At 50.4% G+C, this 16,266-nt stretch overlaps 1 protein-coding gene across 1 annotated transcript; it reads left to right on the plus strand.

The window, feature by feature from the left end:
• Positions 1 to 2,314: 2,314 nt before the first annotated feature.
• Positions 2,315 to 16,007, plus strand: Rab11b (RAB11B, member RAS oncogene family). The gene is made up of 5 exons (XM_027418032.2): positions 2,315 to 2,473; positions 12,818 to 13,013; positions 13,772 to 13,965; positions 14,244 to 14,324; positions 14,984 to 16,007. The coding sequence occupies exons 1-5, from the start codon at positions 2,434 to 2,436 to the stop codon at positions 15,127 to 15,129; spliced, it is 657 nt and encodes a 218-aa protein (XP_027273833.1). The 5' UTR covers positions 2,315 to 2,433; the 3' UTR covers positions 15,130 to 16,007.
• The last annotated feature ends 259 nt before the right edge of the window (positions 16,008 to 16,266 follow it).

Here is a 16,266-nt window from a genome sequence, read left to right on the forward strand (position 1 = left end):
GTAGCTATTCAGGAAGACACCTGACATCAACCTTTGACCTCCACAAGCTTGTACACACACACACCCTCCACATATGAACGTGCACATATGTATATACCACATATGTACAAGAAGAAAGAAAGCAGCATTTATGATTAAGGAGTCAAAGTCAAATAGTGATCTCATCAACCATTATCTCTGCTCTGGTTCTTCAAGGTGGTCCAAAGAAAGGAGACTGGTCCCCTTTGTAAAGACGTCACTTCTGCTCTGTGGTGAAGCCTTGCTTGCATCATAGATACTTGCCCTTATCTAGAAGTGGGAAATAAGTTGAGGCTTTGTTTTTCTTGGAATCCAAGGTGATCATAGATTTTAAGTCATTGACTTCACTTTGTGCTTCCAGAATCATAAGCTAGGTAGACAAAACACTCCTGAGTGATTAACATGCCTTTGTAGTCAAGGAGCCTTTATCCAAAACAAATGAGACAGACAAAAAATGAAGACAGAGATACCAGGCCTTCATCTTTCTCTTTATTATCCTGAGGGCCTAAGTGAGGAGTTAGCACATTTTAACAAAAGGGTTTTGTTTGTTTGTTTGTTTGTTTTTGAGACAGGGTTTCTCTGTGGCTTTGGAGGCTGTCCTGGAACTAGCTCTTGTAGACCAGGCTGGTCTGGGACTCACAGAGATCTGCCTGCCTCTGCCTCCTGAGTGCTGGGATTAAAGGCATGCGATATCACTGCCCGGCTTGGTTTTGTTTATTTGAATAAGGGCCCCAAACTACCTCTGTGGTGGAGGATGACCTTGAACTCCTGACTCTTCTGCCTCCAGCTCCCCAGTTCTAGTGACATGTGCCACCACACCCAGTTCAAGAGGTGCCAGGGATCAAACTCAGGATTTGTGCATACTAGACATTCTATTGCTTGAGCATTTCAGTTCCAAAGGAGCTTTTAAATTTAAACATCTGCTACCATGCCAGTAAGAATTTTTTTCCCCACTTCAATGTTGGGGATTGAAACCAAGCCTTTGAATTCTAATTAATTTAGCTGTGGGTTGAAGAGATGGCTCAGTGGTTAAGATCACTGGCTGTTGTTACACAGGATTCAGGTTTGATTCCCAGCACCCACATGGCAGATCACAACTGTCTGTATCTTCAGTCTCAGGGCTGGCCTCTACGGGGAACTGCATGCACAGAGTGCACAACATGCAAACAAAACATACATACATACATAGATGTAAAATAAATACAATTAAGCTGCATTCCTTTCCCTTAGTATTCTGCCCAGCCTCTGAATATTTGTTAAACAAAGACTTCATGGCACAAAGCAGACTGTTAATTGTGTATGTGTTTAAGGAAACAATCCACATAATCTCAGGAACACATGAGCAGAGAAAGAAAATGAGATCAGAGAGGTAACTTCTAAGTTACCAGTGTATAAGAGGATCACAAATTCAAAGTCAGGATGTGGTGGCAAATGTCTTTTAATCCCAGTACATTTGTGTGTGGCAGAGGTAGGTGGATCTCTTGAGTTCTACACAGCAAGTTCCAGACAAGCTGAAGCTACACAGTCGAGACCTTGTGCTCCAAATAAGGCAGGGGAAAAAAATGTTCAAAGTAATCCATAAATAACATAGCAAATTTAAAGGCAGCCAGAGTAACATTAGGCCTTGTCTCAAAAAAAGAAAACCAGACAGGTGTGGTCTGATTCACATCACTAATTCCTGTACAACCAGGTTTACTTAGTGAGAACCTGTCTTTAAAAAAGAAAAAAAAAAAAAAGTGAGTACTGATGAAAAGCAGAAAACAGAAGACTTAATTTGTTGAGAAAAGGAGCAAATAAAGAAGTCTAGGATCCCTATTTGTTTGGGAGGTACTGACATAAGCTTTAGGTTTAAACAAAGAATTGGGGGACTACCACCCAGAGAAGGTTCCCGCAGTCGTCATACACACACACACACACCCGGAAATGGTCGTTTATGGGGCTAGGGTAAGAAGCCAGGGCAGACGCACTGACCTATGATGTCATTAGGACGTTAAAGTCCTTAACATCACCTGGAGGGAGCTCAATTTCCCTTCCCCGACAGGTCCGGGGAAAGCCGATTCTGAATGCAGGCCCTCATTGGTTACGCCCTCTGTCAATCCACTTCATTGTTCCAGTCTTCCGCCCCGCCTTTCCCCCCTCTGCTTCTGATAGGCTCCTGAGCCTGTCACTTCGGAAAGGTCCGCATTCCTTCCGCCTTTCTCCATGAGACCGAGGGCTAGAAGGGTGGATCCCAAGAGGCTCCCACCCACCTGAGCTCGGCTCCTAAGTCTGATTGGCTTGCTCGGGTGCCTGTCACTACCGCTTTCGCCGTTGACTGGTCGTCGGACCGCCGCTCTGCGCGGCGCCGGTTCCGCCCCCGTCGGGTGTTTGTGGTGGGGCTGCGGAGTCGCCGATCCCGCCGGAAGCGCCAGGACAATGGGGACCCGGGACGATGAGTACGACTACTTATTCAAAGGTGCGCCCGGTGGAGTACAGGCGGGCAAGGGCGCGGTAGCGACGGGAGGGTCGAGGCCGCAGTACGGGGCGAGAGGGTCCAGGGTGGAGCCCCAGGCTTCAGCGGGGCCCTATCCCGGGTAGAGAGTCGGAGGAAGCCACGGCAGGCCGAGCTCACTAGGCTTCGGGCCCTAGTCCGCAGCAGTGAGAAGAGGGAGGCTTAGAGAGGCCTGTGGACCCCGGATGCACCGGGGCGGGGCCGGGCCCTGGAGAGGGTGGGGCCCGGAGTGGAAGGCGAGGCCGTTGGGGCGGGGCTCCATGAGGGGCGGGGCTTCCCTGGGTTTGGCTGGCGGGCTGCGTTGAAAGCGTTGACAGCGGGGGGTTATAGATGGGGTTAGGGCAGTTGAAGAACATTGTGGGCGTGCCCAGGAAGCCTGATTGGTGTGAGACTTCTAGGGCTGGGCCTGGACTGGTAGGGGCGGGGCCTGCCTTTGGGGGGGGTGGGGCCTGGGTCACGTGGTGCAGGAGCCCTAAATTGTGGTGCCTTGGAATTGGGTGGGATGGTGCCTGTGTGTGCAGCGGTAGTTCAAACTCTGAGTAAATGATGGAGATGTAGTTCAGTTGGTAGAGAGAGAGCTTGCCTAGCAGTAGCAGGCACAAAGCCCCGGGCTTTATCGCCAGCACCGTATAAACCTTGTGTGATGGTGCAGGCGTTGGGTGGTCTGCGCTTGGGAGGCAGACGTAGGAAGATCAGAAGTGCAGAGGCCAGCCTGGATTACTGGAACTCAAAGGAAAAAAAAAAAACACGTGGATGACATTGGGCCAGTACATACACTGTTCTGAGACTTTACATTAATGACTCCTTTTAATCCTCTTTATCAGTTTATACAGTCCATATTATCCAAGAAACATGCTTGTAAGTGGTGCACACCTGAAATCCCATTACTCAGAGTTGGAGTCAGGAGGATCTTTTTCTATTTCAAAGTCAACCTGGGGGTGATGAGATAGGTCAACAGGTATTTGTGTGTGCTGCCAAGCCTGATAACGTGAATTCAGTCTTGGGGCCTACATGGTAGAACAGAGTCTGCAAGTTGTCCTCTGTCCATGTCACATGAGCCCACGCACATACAGCACACAGAATAAATAATGTGATTTGGCCAACTGTGGTGGCACTTGCCTTAAGTTCCAGTACTCAGGAGGGAGCTGAAACACACAGTTCTGTGAAATTCAAGGCAGGCAAGCCTGGTCTACATAGAGAGTTCTAGGTGTGGTGGAATGCCAAGTGAGACCCTATCTCAACAAAAATTTTTAAAGATAACATCAGTTACATAGCCATATCCTGTCCTCAAAACAAGAAGGAAACTGAAGTTCAGAGAGACAAGTTCCTGAGGGAGGAGCAGGATTGAGCTCTGGACAGTTTAGGGAGTTTTTGCCACTTAGGGTATGAGCTTTGGGGCAAGTTTTGCAGCTTAGATCTGGAACAAACAGGTGTCAGACCTCCCCTCAACACATACACATCCAACCCACTGGAAGAGTTTCCTACCTGTAGCATGATCAATAAAAGACCCAGAGACTGATATTGGGGTTCAAACTTTAAGCTGAAGATCAGAAAAGCAAAGCAGCTGGCTATTAGTTCTTTCTTATAGCTCAGGCTGAAAGGCAATCCTGGCTCCACCAAACCTCATACTGAAATCCCAGACTGTTCTGCTCTCTTCCGAGAGGCTAGAGAATCTTTAGACTCCAATGTCTTCCTATCCTCAGTGTGGCTGGAGAATGAATGCCAGCTCTGAGACCCTGTTCCTGTCTAAATAACCTTTCATGAGTCCTGGGATTAAAGGTGTTGGCTCTGTTACTCTTTTAGACTGATTCAATCTCGTGTAGCCCTGGATGGCCTTGAACTCAGGGAGATCCATCTGCCTTTGTCTCCTGAGTCCTGGGATAAAAGGTGTGTACCACCACTGCCTGATCTCGGTAGCTTGAGGCTTACTTGCTTTCTGAATCCTCAGGCAAGCTTTAATAAAACATACTATATTACCTCACCCCCCATGTCACTGGGGTCCCTCATTTCTCTGATGAACATATTTAGGGGTCTCTGGCATGATGACACCTTCTATGCCAGGCGGGCTTTTTGGTCCTGTGCTGTTTATGCTAGGCTCCCCACCAGACAGTGGCTGCTTTTGAGCTAATTTCTGAGCACTAAAGGGACACACAGTTGCCCTTCTGGGAGTGTGTCCTGGTGCTTAAAGCCAGCCTTGGCATCTTGGGTTTGTGGAGGTAGTAGGGATAGCCATGTGACAAAAGGTTCCTAGGCAGAGACAGAGGTCTGCAAAGATGCAGAGTTAACCACATAGCACCATGGCCTGGTAGTGGGCTGTGTCCAGATGTAAGTGATTAGCAGGTGTAGGCTCCAGGTATCACTCTAGAGGCAGAGGATGATTTGGAAGGATTTTTGGAGACCAAATATTTGAAGGGCTTTCTGGTGATGGGTGGAACAGACTCAGGCCCTAAAATGGCAAGGACCTGTCCCCACACAACCTACCCTGAGGAAGCTTCAGGCAGGACAGGGAATCTTTTCCCTTCAAGTCAACACATTGAGCATCTGTGGTCATTCCTTGCTTGTTTTCGACCTTTTGCTGTTATAAATAGCTTGGCATTGAATGTGTGCCCAAGTCAAGTCCTCTCTGTGCCCTGTGGGCTGTTTCCTTGATGTGCATTCCCAGAAGTGCAGTTACTAGGTCAGGGGCGATGAAGCGCCATTGCCATTCCTGGTACTTGTCTCCAGAGCTCACTTCCTGGAAACACCAATCAGCTCCTGCAGCAGCTGGCTGGAGGGAGTGTCTGCCTGCCCTATTGCCCACCCCACTGGCCTCCTTTCCTGATCTGGCAGTTGCCTTCTTCAGTTTGTAGTAGCTGCCTAACCCCCAAGGTCAGCATCCCACTAATGCTCACCCTAGGTTTACTCTCCATTCCTTAGAGCTCATCTGAGGACCCTTTAACATTTGTCCTTTTCATTCAGATTTTCAAGCCATTAAATTAGAAAAGGAAGTGCTGGGGAATTAAAAGGGAAGAGAGATAGCAGCAGGCAAACCACTATCATCAATCACATCACTTGCCTACATGTGGCAGGTCCCCCAGAATGTGAAATCACTGTACCTGCCAGTCCCTCATGACAAGTGTAGTGACCTGGTCGGTCTTGGAGAGGCATCCCATAGTCAGTGACAAAAGGATATGGTCAAGGCCAGCCTAGGTTACGTAGTGAGACCATGTCTCTAGAAAAACAAAACAAAACAAAATCTACAGTTGCACCAGAAGTGTTGAAAAGGACTGATCTTGTCACTATGTGGCTCTCTCTGCAACCTCTAGAAACTCAGAAAGGATAGTGTCTGGTGCCTCATCCACCCCTGATTCCCTGTGCTCAACCAGCCTTGCCTGTCCCCATCCTGGGCTTTCCCACCTTTCCTTGACATGGAGGGCCACAAGTCTTTGCTAGAGACAGCTCCTACACACTCTCTGTCTCTCTCTGTCTCTCCCCCCCCCCCTCTCTCTCACGTTTTTTGGCAGCCACATTACACATTGGCTCCCTTGACCTTAAGACGAAGGCCAAGAGGTCCCAAGAGTAGGTGGCCACATGCCATTTGTTTTCTTCTGCAAATAGTCTCCTCTCTCTCAGGAGTGAGGTTGTTTATTTGTACCTAATTATAGATCCTCACGTTTTTTCTCCCAACATTTTCTCCTGTTAGCTGCTGGCCATTTTCCCAACCTCCTGGTGTATCCCCAGGGATACCCCTGACTTCTCCTCTGAGGAACACTTAAGTTAGGAGTGCCACACTGGGATCACCTAGGGCCCCATCCTCAGATGCTTTTCCCAGAGTTCCCAGCCAGTTAGTGCCCACCCAGGTTTCAAGGACATAGATTATGTGAGAAGCACAGGGGCCCTGTTCTTTGGGTTGTACCCACCCCTGCCCAAGTACATAGAAATCACTAGACCCCAGGAACAGGGCTAGCCCCAGAACTTACATCCTTCTGTCAAGTACACCAAGCTAGGCAGCATGCCTACCAGGCCTACTGTGCTGTGCTAGTGACTCCCACTTGCCCCAAAGAATAATTGAGGCAAGAATGCTCCCCTGTGCCAGTCCCTGGGACCTGGAATGGTTAGTGCCCACTTCCTAGAGGACACCTTCTTCCCTACACTGAATAGCTGCTCAGTCAGCCTGAACATCAAAGGCTCTAGGGGTGCTACCCTGTCATAGGACAGGCTAGAGCATCCAGGGCTCCTGAGAGTTGCCAGATCTTTGTTTTTGCCAACTGGGCTTGCCTGCTTAGCTTGCCAAATGCCATATCCAGGGGGACCATTTCCCGGCCAGCAAAGCCACAGACTTCTTTGGAAATGCTGGGGGTTGTGTCCTCAAGGTCTTATTACTTTCCCAAGACAACTGGTCACTTGTTTTTCTTGACAATGCCATTTTCACACCCATCCTACATGCAGAGGCAGCCTAATCACCACCCTGGTATATCAGGTACCCAGTGCCAGGGATGGCCTGAACAACCTAGCCTTCCTGCTGTTCAGCTGGGCATAGTCTGTGGACCCTCAACCTGGTCTGTGCTTTCTTGTTCTCAGTGGGTAACCTTGCACTGGTAATTTGTCTCTGGGTTGCATGTCCCTAAATGCAGCTGCATTATTGACATTGTGTCTGTCCCTGGGGTGGCTCTGAGAATTTGCTAAGCCTAGGCCAGTGAGGCATTTGGGCACAAGCTTGACCCAAAGTTCAGTCCTAGTCACAGTGCAGCTGCCATGGTCACAATTTCTGGAGGCTATGCAACAGAGGCAAGGCTGAGAAGACAGAGGGTGTGAGAGATCTCCTGAGCAGGGCAAGTTTTCCATGTCATTCCTGTGGGCGTGAGAATAAGGAGCAAAGCAGCTCCTGGGGAAGGAGGTGAGGGATAGATGCAATGGAGAGTGACTCCTGCACTCTAGCTTGTTTCCATATGGCAGCTCCTGTGGGAAGGATGTGAGGGATAGATGCTATGGAGAGTGACTCCTACAGTCTAGCTTGTTTCCATATGGCTCAGCAGCCAGCCATTGCCCCAGCCAACATGCTGGGGAATCCTTGGCTCTGGGTTACAGGCTCTTGTCTATCATCACCTCTTTCTCTGAACTTGATTTTCTTATACTGAGTACCCACAGCGGCTCAGGAGGATGCTGAGCCTGTCATTACATGTCTTGTGGTCCAGGCCATATGATAGTCTGCATGGAGAGGAGAAACCTGAACTAAGTGAAGGATCTCACAGACTATAGGATCTTGAAAGATGAGCAGGGATTTGTTGGCTGTCCCTGAAGGATGCCTACATGGTGGGAAGCTGGGAGATAGGCAGGCTGAGGTGCATTGGGCTTCACTGCCTCCAGGAGGTAGAACCAAGACCCCTGAATTGTATGCCAGGGATGAGGGGAGAATGGCCTGGAAGATGTGAGATTGATATGGAAGGGAAAGACCTTGTTCCAGAGACCTGAGTTCACATCCTGCCTAGATGACTTCCCAAGCAAGTTGCCCTGGACATGGATTGCTTAGTGAAAGTGACTGGGAGGTGGGGGCAAATTTGCAGATAAACACAGACCCTGACTCCTGCTTTGCCTCCATGCTCCTGGTCATACAATGTCTTGGGTTCCCCATCTCTCGTCTGAATCTCAGTTTCCTTCTTTATAAAATGGGCTGTGTGAGGCCATATATGTCATCTCTGCAGCCTCTTTTTGTCCCTCTCATATGAATCTGTTTGTGGTTTTTGTTTTGTTTAGTTTTTTGGATTGTTTGTTGGTTTTTGTAGTTTTGTTTTTGTGGAGTTTTTTGTTGTTTTGAGATACGGTCTCACTATGTAGCCCTAGCTGGCCTGGGTTTGCCTCCTGAGTGCTAGGATTAAAGGCCTGAGCCACCATATCAGGCTTGTTTTGTTTTGGGGGGTCTCAGGAAGCTTAGGCTTGCATCAGACTCACTATGTAGCCAGAGATGATCCTGAACTACTTCTGCCTTCACATCTAGTTTAATGCAGTGCTGGGGATCAAACCCAGGCTTCATGCATGTTTAGACAAGTGCTCTGCCATCTGAGCAGTATCATCAGTACTGTTTGTCCTTTGAAACAGGGACTCAAAATGTAGCCCAGGCTGCCCTTAAACTCATGATTCTGGTGCTGCAGCTGAGTCCTGGAATTATAGGCATGTATCACTATGCCTGCCTCAGTCTTATTATTCTTGGCTCTAAAGCAACCAGCCCAGAAGGTGAAATGGGTTGGGATCCCTGTTTTTGCCCCATCCTCACCTGCGACCTGAGGGGGGTGACCTGGGCATCTTCCCAGGGTGTTGTAGGCATGTCTAGGGTCATATGAGGTAGGCAGGGGTGTGCTGATTCATTCCACAGATATTTGTTGGCACTTACTGTGTGCCAGGCCCTGTGCCAGGCCTGAGGATACATCAGGGAACACGCCTATCCAAGATCCATGCTTATGGGGCAGACTAGCCACAAAAAAAGAAAAGAGCGAAACCAGACACATGTGAGGGTTTCACGAGCTATGGAAGAAACACTAGGGCAGAGAATGGGGAGGGTTGGGAAAGTATGATTATAATAGGATTGTGGAGAGGGTCTTCTTGACCAAGTGGCATCTAAGGGGCTCACAAAGAGGTGAAGCAGGGGCCAAAGAAAGAGTAGCCTGTGTAAAGGTCCTGAGGCAGGACTGTGCCTGATGTATCCGGGCAGAGCAAGGAGCCGATGTAGCTGGCTAGAGCATGTGGAAGATTGAGGAAGGGAAAGAAAGAGGCTTCAGAGCATGTAATACCATGCCTTGTGGGCCCTGGGGAGGACCTGCGCTTTGATTCTTAGGGAATTAGGAGCCATTCTGAGGCACTGCCCAGGGCAGACAGTCTAGCTGTAGTGCTCACAGATGTCTTCTTGCGGCTGTGAGGAATACAAGCTTTTGGCTGGGACCTCAAGAAAAGACTGATAGTATGATAACAGTGTAAGGTGGTGGCTTGGCCTTTGAAGGTGGCAAGGAGCAGGGAACTAGACACACACACATGCACACATGCATGTTCTCTCTCTCTCTCTCTCTCTCTTACACACACACACACACACACACACACACACACTTTGTCCAGCAACTGAGTTCATATAGACAAGTACACACAGGGCTGAGGATGTAGTTCAATTGGTAGAGCATTTGCCTAGAAGGCATGAGACCCCTGGTTCCATCCCAACATCACATACACCAGGTAGGCATGGTGGGGAATGCCCGTGTCCCCACACTTGAGAGGGAGAGGTAGGGCAGTCAGTAATACAGGTATTCCTCAGCTACATAGTGAATTGGAGGCCAACCTGGGCTGCATGAGACCCTGTCTCAAAGGAAAGTATCTTCACTATCTGAAGCCACCTTGTTGAACCCACATGGAAACAGAATATTACTGGCCCCCAGAAGTGCCCTGCAGTGTCCCTTCAATTACGAAGGGACTGCAGAATTGACCCTAGAGTCTGAGAGGAAGAAAGGACTGGTTGGCCTCAGTACCTTCCAGGTTGACTGAGCCATTGGCTAAGCTAGGGAAGGTGGGGGTGGTACCCAGTGAGCTGATTGAGTGACCAGGACACTCTTCTGTTGTGCCGACTTTAAGTGCTAGGTCTCTCTCTGTCTGGGGATATAAAAGCAGAGGGTGCATCAGTCTGGGCTTGCAGAAAGGAGGTTAATGTAGGAGTCACCAGCCTAAGACAGTGTTTGCAGCCAAAAGCCTGGATAGGGTTACCTGGGGAATCCAGTCCTGTAACTCTCTTATATTTTCAGGTAGGAGGATAGCCTGCAGCAGCTCTAAGATGGGGAGGCAGTATGGGGTCACTGAAGCATAGGAAGAAATAGTGTAGAAGGAGGGCTCTCAGGGCTGCTGCATGGGGACAAGGCACTGAGACTTAACCTCTTCTTTTTGTAGTCAGTAGGAAGTCTGTAGGCTGGTAAGTTCATGGGGGTGGTGGCTGTGTGCTCATCACCCTGCTCATCAGGCCAGTGAGCTCAGCCTCAAGTCTGTAGCCTGTCTGTATCATCTCTACCCACACCATGGGGTCCTGATTTCAAGGTGGAAGCCCCTCCAACTACCCAGACCCTGGATAACCATGCTCAGTATGGAGCCTAGGGTGCTCCTGAGAACTGGAGGCAGAGGCAGAACTATAGATAGCACTTTCTATGGGTTATCTGTGCAGAAAGGAGAAAATCAGGGCAATACCTAGAGTGGTAAGGCATCAAGAGAGTGTATTCTTAGCCTGGCCTCTTGGTACACTTAGGAGGCTGGGGCAGGGAGATCAGAGCTTGAGGTCAACAGGGCTACATCATGAGACCCTGTCTCACTGGCCTCTTACCTCCCCCTCCACCCCCACAGAAATGTATTATATTCAGGAGACAGAAATCAGAGCATGTAAACCGAGCAGCCTAGTGTGGCTGGAGGGAGGGAAGGGTGCTACCTGTTGGGTCCTGGGCCCTTCTAGGCCTCAAGACTCCCCTGTGGGGCCTGTGACCCCACAGTCGTGCCTTGGCTGGGAGCCTGATCCTGGGTGAATACCCTTCCTGCTCCTCAGGCCCCGGATGACCAAGCCTGCAGCCCCCACCTGGTAGGCCCACCCTCACTTCCAGAGTCCGCTGCCTATTATATCTGCACTGTATACATGTGAGCACATGCACATGAGAGTACAAAAATGTAAGCATGGACATGTGAGCACGTGCACATGTGAACACGTGCATGGTGAATCCTGAGGCTAAGGGCAGCCTGCCCAGTCCCTGCCCCAGATTCTAGGTGTGTAGCCCCTGGAGGCGGTATTTTCCAAGTCAGGTTAGCACTCGCTCTACAACCTGGCACCAGTCAGTTCCCCTGAATAGTCTATGTCTGCTGGTGTCATGCCCTGTGTCCTGGGGAGTGTTAACCCATAATATTTTCTCTCTCCTAAACAGGTTGTCCTGACATTCTGGAATAGATTTCTTTGTTTTTTGTTTGTTCATTTTTCCGGTTTTGTTTGTTTTTAATACAGGGTTTCTCTGTGTAGCCTTGACTGTCCTGGAACTCACTCTGTAGACCAGGCTGGCCTCAAACTCCCAGAGATTCGCATGGCTCCTTTTTGTTATTGTTGTTTTGAGACAATGTTTTATGTATCCCAGGCTCAAATTTGTTTTGTACCTAAGGACAACCTTGAATTTCTTATTGTGTGTGTGGGGGGGGCAATAGCTTTTTGAGACAGGGTGTAGCCTTGAATGGCCTGGAACTTGTTATATAGACAAGGCTGACCTCCTAAGTGTTAAGATTAAAGGCTTGTGCTGTCATGATCTTGGATCTCTGATCTTCCTGCCTCCTCTTCCTGAGTACTGGATCACAGCTCTGCGCCACCAAGCCCAGTTTATGCCGTGCTGGAGATTAAAAACCTGGGGCTTGACTCATGGTAGGCAGACACTCTACCATCTGAGCTTCAGCCCTGGTTTGCACTTTAATGATTGGCTCCAGCTTCAAGGAGGCATGCACAGGGCTAGATAGAGACCTTTTCTCCCTGTCACTGTTAGAAGGCCAACTTTTAGGCTGAACAAAGTCACACATACTTATATGTGCCTTAGAAAGATGTGACAGCAATGGGACCCTCTAGGAGCACTAAGTAGAGTCCTCACCCCAGGCAGGAATGGTGGTCAGCTCTGTCTAGGCTGCAGCTAGAACACATGTTCCTGCTCTACATGGAACTCGCAGTGCTACAGGTGAATGAGGGTTTGTTTGTCTGAAGCAGCTGGAGAAGGAGAAGCATGGGCAGGGGGAGAAGTATTGTTTCCTGTCACTTAAAACACCAGACACAACTGTAATAAGTATTAACCCCATTGAATGGTGACCTATCCTGTGCCCTGAACAAATGTTGACAAATGTTCCCTGTGTCCTTTTCTGTGGACTGCATGCTGGCCAGGTCCTGCCTGACTGTGTGCTCTCATCATTTCCACCTTCCAAATAGGCCTACTGGCTTCCTGTTGACACATGGTTAATAGGGGATCCAGAGAGGTTAAGTGATTATTTGCTCAAGGTCACTCAGCTCCAGAGCTTTCTATGACCATTCTTGACTACTCAGCCATCAGGCGCTGGGGTTGGTGAGTCTCGAGCCATCCTGTCTACAGAGTGGCCTGGGATGTCACCAGGTCCTAACTGGGACAGCTGACAAGCAAAAGTATCTGGGCTGACTGTTTCTGAAGCTTCCATTTGCCTGTCAGGGTGTCTGTAGGTGGCAGAAACCAGGGAGCCACCATGCAGGTTTGGTGGGTAGATGTAGGAAACATTGGATGCTACCCAAATCTCACCTCTCCTCCCTCTCTCCCTACCCCCAAGTGGTGCTTATTGGGGACTCGGGTGTGGGCAAGAGCAACCTGCTGTCACGATTCACCAGAAACGAGTTCAACCTTGAGAGCAAGAGCACCATCGGCGTGGAGTTCGCTACCCGCAGCATTCAGGTGGACGGCAAGACTATCAAGGCTCAGATCTGGGACACTGCCGGACAGGAGCGCTACCGTGCCATTACCTCTGCGTGAGTTCAGCTAGAGTTAAGACCTGGAGATAGCAGGGATGTGTGGGTGTGTGACACGGGAGCTTGTAAGGGAGTGTAGGGGTTGGACTGCAGTGTGGAGAGCTGAGATCAAGAAGCAGAAGGGTACCCTGAGAGTTGTGGGACCCACAGACAGACCAGCATTCAGCCCTAGGTATAACCTGGCACTGAGGTTATTACTGGGTAGACAGTGAGGGTCTAACTTAGGTAGGCCCTCCATTCTGACCCATCCCCACCCAGGCAGCCTACCTGTTTTCCTGTCCTGGCATCATCTCCCAGTTTTAGCACACACTTTGCATCACTGTGGCCTCCCAATTGCTGAGACCCACCCAGCCTGCCTCTTTATGTACCCTTGAGCCCCCTGGCTATCCCCTCATCTCATTTGCTATGCTTTGCATTTCCTTCCTCATCACTGGTCCTTCATCCCCAGAGGATGGAAATGATCCCATGTGTGGTTCAGGCCTATCTGCACAGTGGGCATTGGCCCTTCTGCCTGACAACAGCCTTTTCCCTGCATACCTGCTGTATCCTCTCCTTCTGTTGATGGCCTTCAGATGTCTTCTAGCATTGAACCCCAAATTCCCTCCTCAGTTTTTCCCATTTGTGGAGTCCTTCAAAGATATGATGACTGCCTTTTGTCTGGACCCTGTGCTTAGACCAAAAAGCCACCATCCTCTTGGGTTCGCCTGAGGCTGCTGCCACCATCCAGTCTGATGCTCATGCCTGCACCTCCTCTTCAGGTACTACCGTGGTGCGGTGGGCGCACTGCTGGTGTATGATATTGCCAAGCACTTGACTTACGAGAATGTGGAGCGCTGGCTGAAGGAGCTACGGGACCATGCAGACAGCAACATCGTCATCATGCTGGTGGGCAACAAGAGTGACCTGCGCCACCTGCGGGCCGTGCCCACTGACGAGGCCCGGGCCTTTGCAGGTGAGCTGGCGGCGGACATGCCAGCACATGGTGGGACTGTGCTCTGATAACCAGTCTGATGGATTCAGAGAATTTTCTAGAAGTCAGATGCCCACCTCCTCCAGTGTCAAGGTTCATGGTCATAGTGCTGTGTTCAGTCTTTTGTCCCAGAGCAGTTCAATTAAGCTCTTGGTCCCACCCACTAGCAGCATAGGCAGGTGGGCAGGCATAGTCCTGGAGAGTGGTGTGGGGAGAGGGGTGTGGGAGCCAGACCCAAGAGAGAATTTTCTCTTTTCCAGAAAAGAACAACTTGTCCTTCATTGAGACCTCAGCCTTGGATTCTACCAATGTAGAGGAAGCATTCAAGAACATCCTCACAGGTGAGCCCAGTGTTTGGGTGGCTATAAGGACGGTGCCCAGTGTGCAGGCACACTGCAAACCCAGTCCAGACCTTCCATGCCCCAGAATCATGACATATCTAGCCCTTGCCGGCACATGGACACAGAGCCCTGTCGGGCTGTAGAGGAAAGAAGGGGCAAGCAGCCTGGGCTAGCTAGGACCAGTTCTGTGCCCTTCCCCTCCCACTTGGCTGTGCGTGGGAATCTCTAGGAGCCCAGCCCCCCAATGCCATTTTACCGTGATGTGGTGGGGGGGTCAATCACAGCATGGTAGGCATTATCTTTGTTTCCTGTTGCTGTGATAAAATACTCTTTAAAAAAAAGCAACTTGAGGGTTTATTTTGACTGACAGCTCAAGGAACTTGAAGCAGCTGGTCATGAGGAGACGGGATGTGCACAAGCTGTGTGCAGCTCCCTTTCTTCACTGTACACAGTCCAGCATCCCCTGCAGAGAATGGCCCTACCTGTATCATTTAAGTCATCAAGATCCTCCTCTCCAGGCATGCACAGCGGCTCTTCTCCCGAGCGATTCTAGGCTCTGTCAAGTTGAGGGTCAGGAGCCCTGCCGCCTGTGACCTGCAGATAGGTAGTATGCCTGGGGCGGGCACACAGCTTACTCATTACACCCCTTCCTGTTACAGAGATCTACCGCATTGTGTCACAGAAGCAAATTGCTGACCGCGCAGCCCATGATGAGTCCCCTGGCAACAATGTGGTGGACATCAGTGTGCCACCCACCACGGATGGACAGAAACCCAATAAGCTGCAGTGCTGCCAGAACCTGTGACCACCCTGCTCCTCCATCCAGCGTGCGTGCACGTCCTCGGCCCTTGGCCAACCCCTCCAGTGTCCTCCCGGCCCCTCCCTTGTCTCTCTAGGACAGGCTGCTCCCACCCTCCAAGTGAGCTCCTCCTGCCAGCCCACTGGCCCAGGAGGAGCAGGAGTCAAGTGGCCTCTCCTGTCCTGCCTGCTCAAGAGAAGCTAGAAGCCCCTTGCTTATGTACCTGCTCTTGGGTATTGTGGGCATCTTGACTGGGTGTGGGGAGGTTGGTAGGATGGACAGGGCCAGCCAGAGGTGAGGAAGATGAGTGGAAGGAGCCGGCTTCTGTTTTCCCTGGCAGACTCCAGGGAGCGATCACCTCCTTCCCTCTCTGGCCAGTTGACCCAGCTGGCCATGCATCCCTACCCCAAACCCTCACTAAGCTGATACCCGAAGAGCCAGGCATCAGGGGCTGGGCAGGTGGACACTCTGGGCTCTGCCTCCTGCCTATACCACCATAGCCAGCGCCAGCACGGCCTCCAGCATTCCCAGGCCTGCGCACTCCTGCTCCTGCCTGTAGATTTATGCTGGGAGAAGACCCTCCTGCCCGCCCCTCTCCATTCTCCTCTGCACGCAGCGCTCTCCCCTGCCCGTCCCCCCTTCTCTGTCTTGTCTACCTGTCTGGTCAGGAACCTGTCTGCAAGTGAAGCAATATCTCCATGTTTTGTATATACAACTGCTCTTGTAGCCTTTGGTTTTTGTTATTGTAGAGAAACACAGATTCTTTATACACTTTGTAAAATTTACGCCAAACCCCAGCTCTCGAACTCTTATTCTCCCTGTAGCCCCTGCACTGTTGCCCGTTACTAAAATGTATAAGCCAACTTCTGTACAGAAACCTGCCATTCAGCCTCTGTCTTCTTTCTCTCCACCAGGTGGTGCACCTGAGCTGGGGCCCCATTATTGGTCCCCAATGGTAGGTTAGTCTAGGACCTGCTGAAGGCCATGGGTAGGCCTGCTGAACTTGTATACTTGGCTGTAAGATGAGGATCCTGGACCCCAAGGAGGGGAGGGTGAGTCCTATCCAAATGGCTCTGGTAGTAGGGAGGAAGGAAACACCGGTGACCTGAAGTGGCAACCTTAGAACACTTTAGAACCTGCTTC

Source organism: Cricetulus griseus, chromosome 5 (assembly GCF_003668045.3).
Source record: "Cricetulus griseus strain 17A/GY chromosome 5, alternate assembly CriGri-PICRH-1.0, whole genome shotgun sequence".
NCBI lineage: Eukaryota > Metazoa > Chordata > Mammalia > Rodentia > Cricetidae > Cricetulus > Cricetulus griseus.

Coding starts and splice junctions, on each gene's coding strand:
- Rab11b (XM_027418032.2), top strand. CDS start 2,434: ATGGGGACCCGGGACGATGAGTACGACTACTTATTCAAAG. Junction 13,014..13,771: donor TACCGTGCCATTACCTCTGC/GTGAGTTCAGCT, acceptor CCTCCTCTTCAG/GTACTACCGTGGTGCGGTGG. Junction 14,325..14,983: donor ATTCAAGAACATCCTCACAG/GTGAGCCCAGTG, acceptor TTCCTGTTACAG/AGATCTACCGCATTGTGTCA.